Here is a 9,873-nt window from a genome sequence, read left to right on the forward strand (position 1 = left end):
GAGGGGCGCTGAGCTTCCCGCGGTCGGTTGCTTTCTGGGGTTCCGGGAACAAGTGTTGAAAACGCTTCCTCGGAAGCCAAGTGATGGTCAGGTTTGAGTAGCACTGCCGGGTCGAGTTAACGAAGGTTAGGGTGCGAGTGTCCTGGCATAAAAGGGGTCTTGCTGTGGACTTGTTAACTTGAATGAGTTTTGCAGCAATTCTAGGGCGGCTGGAAAAAGAAAGAAAGAAAGAAAGAAAGAAAGAAAAAAAAACCAAAACCAACAAAAAAACCCCCAACGACTCATGGCTTCAGTCCACACTGAGGACAGGGAAGGGACGTGTCCAGAGATAGAGTGCCTATCTCTTGCCAGCTGCTTGCAGCAAGGAGGCAAAGGGAGATAAATGTCCTTCATGGCTTTGTTTAGAGATAATCACGTTCATTCTGGTGGTATGTTCTAGGAAGGATTCTGAACTGTCAAGAAGTTGTTACATACAGGTATCACGGCAGGGAACAGCCCTGTGTGCATACTGCCTCATTTTCTAACCTGAGGCTACTTGGACTTGTTTTATAACTGGGGAAGCTCCAGTTCTGAGAGCAAAGTTAATTGTCCCAGGCTGCATGTCTTATCAGTGGGAGAAGAGCAGAAAATTACTTGCAGTTGCTTGAGTCTGCTGCATGTGTGTGTGAAATGATCAAGTTAGCATGACTCTTTTTATTTTTTTTTCTTCAGTTGTTCTGGATGCAAGGGAATGTTTTTTTGTTCACTTCTTTAGGATCTGTTGCTTGCTGTGCATGTAGACCTAAGCTCTTACTTTTATTTTTGTCTGTAGAACCTTTAAATAGAGCTCTGATCTTGAAGAGAGCATCATATTTGATGGTAAATATAGACTTCCCTGTAGCACAGTGAAATCCAACTGGCTTCTCCTCAAACTTGCAGTATTGGTAAAATTAATATTAGAAAAAGCAGAGGGTAGTTGGCATGCAATATGACTTGTTTGTTTTTTTTCTGAGCAGGAGGAGGATTATTTTGCTTACCTTTCTGCTTGCTTGCTGATGAGCGGGCATCTTTCAGTAACTGCAATCTGCAGAGGTGAAACCAAGCAGCTCCAAGTTGGGAGGGTAAATGCTGTCTATGAATAACAGCTCAGAGGTGGTAATGAGAAGTTAAATTTCTGACTGGGAGCGTATGGGAGTAGGGTGTGTGAATCCTTATGCACAGTTTTCTGCTGTAGTTGCTCATAACAGCACTGGGTGTTATTCTGCCACTTTAGGGGACAAAATAAGTTCTTTGGAATTCTGTGGTCATGGTATGAGTTCACGTGGTTCAAAGAATTTTGAACATATGAGTGATTTTACTTGAGGCTACTTAATTCTAATGTTTTCAATGTAGAGAATGCAGAGGTCACGCATGCCTGACCACTGAAGAATGGCAAAATCCTCTCTAGCTACTGTATGGATGATGTGCTCTTTGTATTGGGCTTTGCTTTCTGCTTTGTTGCAGCTGGCCCGAATTCAGACTGACAGCGTAGTTGAGATGCTCCGTGAGCTATACCCTGACTTCAGTTTCGAGATTGGTGAGTTGTTTTGGCTGTTGCCCTGGGGTAGGCAGCAGCAGGAGCCAGCTGCTTATCTTTGTGTGCAAGAGGTGTGTGTAGAGTGCTGTCACCAGGAGCCACTTATCAGTGAGTGCCAGTTGAATTCAGTTAGGTTGTGTGGCTGAGCGTTTCTTCAAGGGGAGAAAGGTGGAATTTGTAAGCTCCTGATGAATGAAACTCTGAGTGTGCCATGCTGATGGTATTACATCGCCTTCATTTGAGAACTTTGTGTTGCTCTGGCCATGCCCCACTGTACATTAGGGACATTTTCTTATCCAGGGCTTGAGGTGTTTAACAGCACAGGAGTAATAGCAGCCCAGCCTTGCACTGAAGAGACCTGCTGAGTTCCTGTTTACTGGCACTCCAGAGAAAGATCCTGGCAATTTCCCTTCAGTTGACCCTTCCCAAAACCTGTCTTGGTTCTCCTTGCTCTGTTTTTGACTACTGTGAAAGAAGTCTCAATTTCACTTGTTTTGAGTGCAGTGTATTTCTAGAAATGAATTGCTCTTAGATTCGTCTTGCGTCTGCGTTCACGCAGTGCCACATGATGCTGTACTGCTTGTTATGTGGGCCCAGCCTGTTCTGACCAGCCTTATGTTTTATCTGTGCTGTCTTTCTGAGCAGTTGCTATGTCAACCACTGGAGACAAGATCTTGGATACAGCACTTTCCAAGGTAAAGGTTCTCTTCTTCCTCTAAAATAGAAGTAATTGTATTTGATTATAGGTTTGCAGATTTCTCTTTTGTGATTCACGTTCCTCTGTTTTATGTATAGATTGGGGAGAAGAGCCTCTTCACCAAAGAGCTAGAAAATGCACTTGAAAGAAATGAGTAAGAGCTCATTCTTTTCCTCCTCTGGCATTTGTGGTGCTTTTATGACATCTGTGTATGTGATCTACTTTGCTTCTCTTTGGTACCTCTCTGGCTAAGAAATCCTTTGATAAATCATTGTCTCGTTGGTTTTTCTTAATCCCTCTCTACCCTGGGCTTTGAAGTGCAGTTGTGTCGCTTGGTCTGCCCCAGTTACGTTTTTTTTTCTGTGATTTGTGTGTTATGTGTGTATGAGAGAGCATGTAATCTAATCTAATTCCCTCTTACAAGTATTTTTTTTTTTTTAAAGTACTTTGGATGGTGTTAACATGTTGCATAATGTATTTAGTGTTATCATGTTAACATTTATACGCATATTTGCACTCTAAATGTGCAGGAGAATTGGGCATAGCAAAGTTGTTCTGCTTTCTGGGTAATTTCATCCTGGTTCAAACCAGGACACTTCTTACCACAGAAAAACTTAGTTCAGGCTTCTGTTGGAGCAGAGATGTATTAGTGTATTTTCTTCTTTTTCTCTTTTTCTGATGAGGAGGGTTGCAGTGATGCTTATGTCTTAGTTGAGTAGGTTTAGAAACTAATACACTCTTCTGTATCTGACATGCGGAGATGTGACAGTGCATTTTCAAGTAAAGTCAGTGGAAAAATACTAGAGAGTCAAGCATTTACAATGTTTATAGTCCTTATAACAAAGCAGATTTACTTTGACTAGCTGTTATTTTCAGATTGTGTGCTACCAGGCAATGTACTGGTTGCATGCTGGTTTGAGTTTCTCCATCTGAACATCTCCAGCATCTTCCCCTCATTTAACCTTGATTGTAGTAATGTGTCTTGCAGCGCTGCTGGGAGGAAGGTAGCGTCTCTGGTAGGTGCCACATGAGCTCAACCATCAGTTCACTGATTACTGTCCTCTAATCTCTAGAGTTGATCTCGTGGTTCACTCCTTGAAGGATCTGCCAACTTCTCTTCCTCCTGGCTTTACCATCGGTGCTGTCTGCAAGTAAGCGTGGATGTGAGGCTTGATTCTCCAAGGGACTTGCATTTTACAGTGTTGGTAATGGTAGGAAAGCAAAGGCAGCTCAGGTCCCTCTAGTTATTCATAGTTTGACCACCCTCTGATGAAGCTCTGAAACACTGACAACATTAGGGTTGTCCTAGTGTTTAGTAGCCAGCAAGTTTGGTGACAATTCTTGCTTTTAGAATGTTGTTGGGGTATTTTGGAGACAGAGTCAGTTCCTCTGGGGACCAACAGAGAACTCTTAAGTTAGCAGCCTTTTGTTACGTGATGTGTCAGCCATTCTGTTTGTGTGTTACTTTGCAGAAGGGAAAACCCACTTGATGCTGTTGTCTTTCATCCCAAAAACTGTGGGAAAACACTGAGCCTTCTTCCTGAAAAGAGGTAAGTGGGGAACGGAAGGGGAAGACAGTCAGGTATAGAAATGGAAGGGAGAAGTTGGTTGATATTACCCAGCACCAAGTGAATGAGCTCCTTGCTTTATCCTGCCGTGGTTTTACAGGCCCTTCTGTTGGCTGTGCCTGGACCTTACAGTGAAGCAGCTGGCTGGAGAGAGCAGTGCTGTACCCCCAGTGAGGCTGAATCTCTCGAGCCATGTCTGTGATGAAATATTTGCTCGAGTTAGACCCTTTCTTATCAAAGTCTCCAGAGTGAATTCTTGCTCCTTTGCAGTGTGCTTACTGCACGGGAATGTTTACAATGCAAAAGGAGGGGCTTTGTAGTATTTTAGCTTGCATGGTCCTGAGCTGTACTTACGTTCTCACTCAGCCAGTTCTGATTTCTTTTAGGATTCCTTTGACATTGCTCTTGGTTCTGCTGAGAGCATGAATGGTTTCTCCATTTTGAATTACCTGACTAGGGTTCCCTGCCTTTTCATAGAAGTTCTTGGAGTCTTTGGTCTGAGACATGTCTGTGAAATTAATCAAAGTAACTTTTATAGACTCTTTTTTTCTATGTTAAAATAAAATAAATTATGTTTTTATCACAGCTAGTTAGACTCTGACTTCTGGATAGTGGGAAAATCATGTCTGGATTAGGTTCCAGGGTACCAAGAAAAAAATAGTAACATCCATCCATAGAAAGGAAATGCTTGATGCCCAGACTGGATGTTTTCTGTGATTTTGTTATGTGCCCTACTGTGTCCAGAGGTTCTCTTCCCACTGCCTTTCTATCATTGATGAATTCCACTCACAGAGTGGTTTTGTTTCTTCTGAGAGGATATAAATAATTGACAGGTTCTTGGATCTTCATTTAAATTAAAAAAAAAAAAAAAAAAAAAGTTATTTGTTTCCTTGGATGCTCTGACATGTCTCTGGCTGGAGGTAAGTGTGGGAGTATTCTGTGTTTCATTGATTTTGATTTCCCCACAGTGTGATCGGAACCAGTTCACTTCGGAGAGCAGCCCAGCTGAAAAAGAAGTTCCCTCAGTTAGAATTCAGGGATATTGTATCCTTTCCTGGCAAACATGGGAGCTGGTTAAAGCTGCAAACAGGACAAGGTAACTTACTGCAAAACCTAGAATCGAAACAGTGCTTGAATTGATACTCCATCATACTCAGTACATTTCTATTTAAATAAACAATTGTCCAGACACTTCTTTCAGGATGGTACTCTGATTCCCATATGGGGGTTGTTGGATTCTGTACGTTCTGTAAACACACACAAGTGAATGTTAAGTGGTTATAGGACTGTTTGCCTACTGTTTGTATGCTTGCTTAACCACTTCTGCAGAGAGGGAATTTAAATACCCGCTTAAAGAAGCTAGATGAGAAAGAAGACTTCAGTGCCATCATCCTGGCTGCTGCTGGGCTGAAGAGAATGGGCTGGGAGAATCGCATTGGTCAGGTGGGGAACAGCAAAACATAAAATACAGTGTTCAGCCAAACCATTGGTGTTTGCCTTTAACACTTGGTGCTGGTCCTCTCAAAGATGAGCATCCAGTCTGCTGAATTAATTGCCATGTCAGCTCGTGATTCCATGTGCTTTGGGGGGCGGTTTGTTGTTGTTTGTTTGGTTCTATTTTCTTCATACAGAAATCTATATTGCTTGGTTTTCTAGGGTGCAATAGCAGTTTGTAATCTGAATGTCTCCCAGCATTGCACATTACTTGTCTAGCAATACGGTGGTGTGCATGACTAGGATTTTTCTGATCAGCTAATTCACAAAGTGTTACAGTCCAGGAGGAAGGAAAATACATTATTTCACTTTAGGGGTGAAAATACTGAGGCATGGGAAAGGGGAGATGATTATTTCTTTGGTCATAGAAGCATAGAATAGTTAGGGTTGAAAGGGACCTTAAAGATCCTCTAGTTGCAATATCCTTCCAGATTTGCTGACAATGCCAAGCTATGTGGTATGGTTGACACGCTGGAGGGAACGGATGCCATCCAGAGGCACCTTGACAGGCTTGAGAGGTGGGCCCATGCCAACCTCATGAAGTTCGACAAGGCCAAGTGCAAAGTCCTGTCTGGGTTGGGGCAACCCCAGGCAGAAATACAGGTTGGGCAGAGAATGGATTGAGAACAGCCTTGAGGATAAAGATCTTGGAGGTGTTGGTCAATGAAAAGCTGGCAGTATGCACTTGCAGCCCATAAAACCAATTGTATCCTGTGCTGCAACAAAATAAGTGTGGCCAGCAGGTCAAGGGAGGTGATTCTGCCCCTTCTCTCTGTATTCGTGAGACTCCACTTGGAGTTTTGTATCTAGTTCTGGAGCCCCCAACACAGAGCTCTTTGAGCAAGTCCCGAGGAGGGCCATGAAGATGATCTGAGGGCTGGAGCACCTCTTCTATGAAGACAGGCTGAGAGAATTTGGGCTGTTCAACCTGGAGAAAAGAAGGCTACGTGGGGAACTCATTCCAGTACCTGAAGCAGGCCTTCAGGAAAAATGGGGAGGGACTTTTTACAAGAGTGTGTATTGAGAGGACGAGGGGCAATGGTTTTAAACTGGGGGAGGATAGATGTACGTTAGACACTAGGAGGAAATTCTTTACTGTGGGGGTGGTGAGACACTAGAACAGCTTGCGAGGTGATGGATGCAAGTGTTCAAGGCCAACTTGGATGGGGCTTTGAGCAACTCGGTCACCTGGTCTAGTGGGATGTGTCCCTGCACATGCAGGGAATCATAGAATGGTTTGGGTTGGAAGGAGGGACCTTGAAGATCATCTAGTTCCAACCCCCATGCTATTTTTAAACCCTGTGGTTTAAAACAACTGCCTCTTGTCCTATCTTGTTCAGGCACAAAATTAATTAATGTTAGAAGTCAGCATAGAATTTGGCTCATGCTTTCTATATGCTGAACAGTGCAACTTGAGTTAATTCTGATTTTGTTTTCTTCCAGCTCTTAACCCCTGAAGACTGTCTCTATGCTGTTGGACAGGTACATTTCAACTTTCGTGTAGTCAACAGTACTGTGATGGAAAGCTGGCAGCAGATGCATCAGAGTAGTTAATTGTGCTGAGTACTTCTCATGTGTTGATTGCCAAAGAACTATGACATTGATCCCCTTTGTTGTCTCTTACACTGTTTTAGGCACAGCATGTGGGAAGAATGGCAGTCAGCTCTTACCGGTGTGATGGGGCTGATTTCTGTCACTAGGGGGAAAACAGTCAATGGTAAAAGGACTGTGTGGCACAAGCATGCTGGGGCAATGTGGCAGATAAAGGGCAGAGTCGGTGCTGTGCTGTACTGGGATAATGGTGCAGAGTCACTGCAGTATCTTTGATGCTCCTTTATTCTCCATTATGCCTGGCGTCCTAACTGAAGCACCCACCTTGGAGCACGTTCTTGGTGATCTTGTTTCTAGACAGGCAAACTGTTCCAGCCCACGCTGGCCGGGTGGGTGAATTTACACAGTGTTGTACAGTGGATGTCAAACTCACTAAACCTGAGCTGGCTATGCATTCCTGATTGCAAGTGATGAATCTGCAAATTCAGTTTGAATAGTGATTTTGATTATGTGTGTGTTTGTCAAGCACTGTGCAGTTCTTCCCCTCCCTTACCCTGTTTCCAGTTTAGGAAATAATAGCTTTGACATTATTACTTATTCAGCACTGTATAGTGAGAAAAGTTTAGGAAGCTTGGATTTATCCAGTCTTCTCATCACAAAAGGACATTGGAGTGTGTGTTTCTATAAATGCAGTCATAACAGAGAGGTTCTAGAATGGCTTGAGGTGAGAGCATGATCTTGAACAACTGGCTGGCATAAGTTCTGTATTTCCTTTACAGCAGCTGCTCTAGGATGTCTCTGTAACTGGTGGATTGTTTTGCAATTAATTTCTGTGAAGGTCTACCCATCACTCCCCTGTTGAAATGCATCCAAGCTTCTGAGTTCTGTTTCATGATCAGTGCTCAGTGCACGCAAAGATGCAGGAACTAAAGGAATTATTATTATTAATTATTAATAACAATTATGATGATATTGTGTGTTTCTTCTCATAGGGTGCCTTAGCAGTGGAAGTTCGTGCCAAAGATCAAGAGATACTGAATATGGTATCTGCCCTGCATGATGCAGACACTGTGCTCTGCTGCATTGCTGAGAGGGCCTTTATGAAACGTTTGGTAGGTGTGATGTCCTTGTTCTTCTGCCTCCAGTAGTCAATACTACTGATGATTGACCCGATGCCACAGTGTGGGAAATCTGCTATGCTTTCCTAAAACTGGGAAGTAGAGATTAGTTCTGAATCATGAAGGACCTGAAGAGCACTAGGTGGGGTTGTATGCAGCCTAAGCTTTTCAGAGGGGCGTCTGCTTTGAATGTGTCAGGTAGACCCTGTTTTCTATTTTAGGAGGGTGGATGCAGCGTCCCTGTTGCTGTAAACAGCGTGCTGAAAGATGGCCAGGTGAGGAGTACTGTGATTATTTCTGCAAACCTATTCTGAGGCTTTTTTGTGTTCCCTGATCCTTCCCTGAATGTAACTCCAGTTATCTTTATAGCCAATTAGAGTAGGTAGGCTTCTGACTGGAGCCTCCCAGCTCTGTGCCCAAAGCAGGAGTATTAGAATGGATTTGGCTACTAAAGCTCTGTCTTCTAGAAAATGCCTTTCCCCCCTCCCCACCCCTTTGTTAAAGGTAGTGTTGCCCCAACATGTGAAAACCTCGCTTCTGACCCCAAAAAATGTCTGTACAAAACTGAGTGTGATTAAGGAAGCAGGAAGCTAGAAAAAAAGTCCGTTTTTTTTCCTTGAGAATTTGCATTTCCCTTAATAGGGATTACTTGTCTCATACTTGTATCATACTGCTATTCTTGCTGATCTCCCTGCACTACAAAAGCCTTCCCTTGCAGGCTTAGCTTTGTACATTGGGTGTTTGGGGTTTTTTTTATAAGGGGGTAGTTGGCTTTCTGGTTGTTCATTAATGTGGTATTGATCCCTCTCATATGTCTTTCCAAGTTGTATTTGACAGGTGCAGTCTACAGTTTGGATGGATCTGATAGCCTGAAGGAGACCATGCAGACCAGTGTTAATTACCCCCTACAGGTATGTGAACCACAGTGGGTTCAAATCTAAATCTGAATGACAAAACCAGACCTTTTGAAATCTATTATTTTTGGTCTGGTACCTTGAAAACTGCAGCAGCACAGCTCTGAAGGCTCCTCACACCATAGATTTCACCCCATTTCACATGTGGCTTAATCTATTAATTGCCCACTTCTTCCTGCTGCCTTACGTTGAGGTGTTTGTATTCCAGAGTGAAGATGGACCAAATGATGATGCGCAGCACGTTGGCATCACAGCCAAGAATGTCCCCCGTCAGGCCCAGGAAGCTGCAGAGGGTCTTGGTGTGGAACTAGCTAGTTTACTTCTGAGCAAGGGAGCTAAGCATATCCTTAGTGTGGCAAGGCAGCTGAATGATGCCCGCTAAACCTGTGGGGGCGTGGTCAGCATGATTGCTACAAGTCTAGCAAGTATTTGCAGCTGCACTATCATCTTCCTTTGAAGGAAGGGATTTATTTAAATGTTCACACCAGGCTTATATGGCATTTGGGCACAAAAACTTGAAATATTAAGGTAACTAACCTGGGTGCTTTATGCTGTTCAGGGTTGTCTTCCCTCTGCATTTCACTAAATTGTAGTCTCTGTGAAGTTTGTTCAATTTCTGTAGCTAGGAAGAAAAAAAAAATCTGTAGGTTCTCCTATTCCATTTAGGAGCAAGGCAGTCATTACAGACTATAATCAGAGACTCAACCATGACAGTACTAAAGCGCTATAATGTGCTGACGGGACTTTCAGTTGCCATTAATAGCTTATTTGGGCCTGTTTACTTACCAGCATGCTGAAAATGCTATTAGGTTCCAAATACAGGATTCCTCTTAGTGAGGTAGCAGAGATGCTGTGTTCTTCATAGAACTTATTTAAGGTAAGGAGTTCACTAAGTTTGCAGTTATTGGATGCAAATTTGTCATCAGCCAGTATTAAGTGGGTAGCCAGTCTACCCGTGTAGACAAGCATACAAGGC

General features: G+C 43.2%; 1 protein-coding gene across 1 annotated transcript; it reads left to right on the forward strand.

Annotated features, from left to right (window-relative positions):
* The first annotated feature begins 1,437 nt into the window (after nt 1–1,437).
* HMBS (hydroxymethylbilane synthase) lies at nt 1,438–9,510 on the forward strand. Its single transcript, XM_010008906.1, has 12 exons — nt 1,438–1,555; nt 2,201–2,250; nt 2,351–2,406; nt 3,326–3,403; nt 3,725–3,802; nt 4,789–4,864; nt 5,150–5,263; nt 6,758–6,796; nt 7,858–7,977; nt 8,205–8,258; nt 8,808–8,894; nt 9,106–9,510. Exons 1-12 carry the CDS (start codon nt 1,438–1,440, stop codon nt 9,277–9,279), a joined length of 1,044 nt encoding a protein of 347 aa, XP_010007208.1. The 3' UTR covers nt 9,280–9,510.
* The last annotated feature ends 363 nt before the right edge of the window (nt 9,511–9,873 follow it).

This window comes from Chaetura pelagica, unplaced genomic scaffold, assembly GCF_000747805.2.
Source record: "Chaetura pelagica isolate M959 unplaced genomic scaffold, ChaPel_1.0 scaffold650, whole genome shotgun sequence".
NCBI classification, from domain to species: Eukaryota; Metazoa; Chordata; class Aves; order Apodiformes; family Apodidae; genus Chaetura; species Chaetura pelagica.

What these genes read in the sequence shown, in the direction of transcription:
- HMBS (XM_010008906.1), top strand. Translation starts at nt 1,438, where the DNA reads ATGATGTGCTCTTTGTATTGGGCTTTGCTTTCTGCTTTGTTGCAGCTG. An exon ending in AATGCACTTGAAAGAAATGA is followed by an intron (nt 2,407 to 3,325) that starts GTAAGAGCTCAT and finishes TCTAATCTCTAG; the next exon opens with AGTTGATCTCGTGGTTCACT. An exon ending in GCGTGCTGAAAGATGGCCAG is followed by an intron (nt 8,259 to 8,807) that starts GTGAGGAGTACT and finishes TGTCTTTCCAAG; the next exon opens with TTGTATTTGACAGGTGCAGT.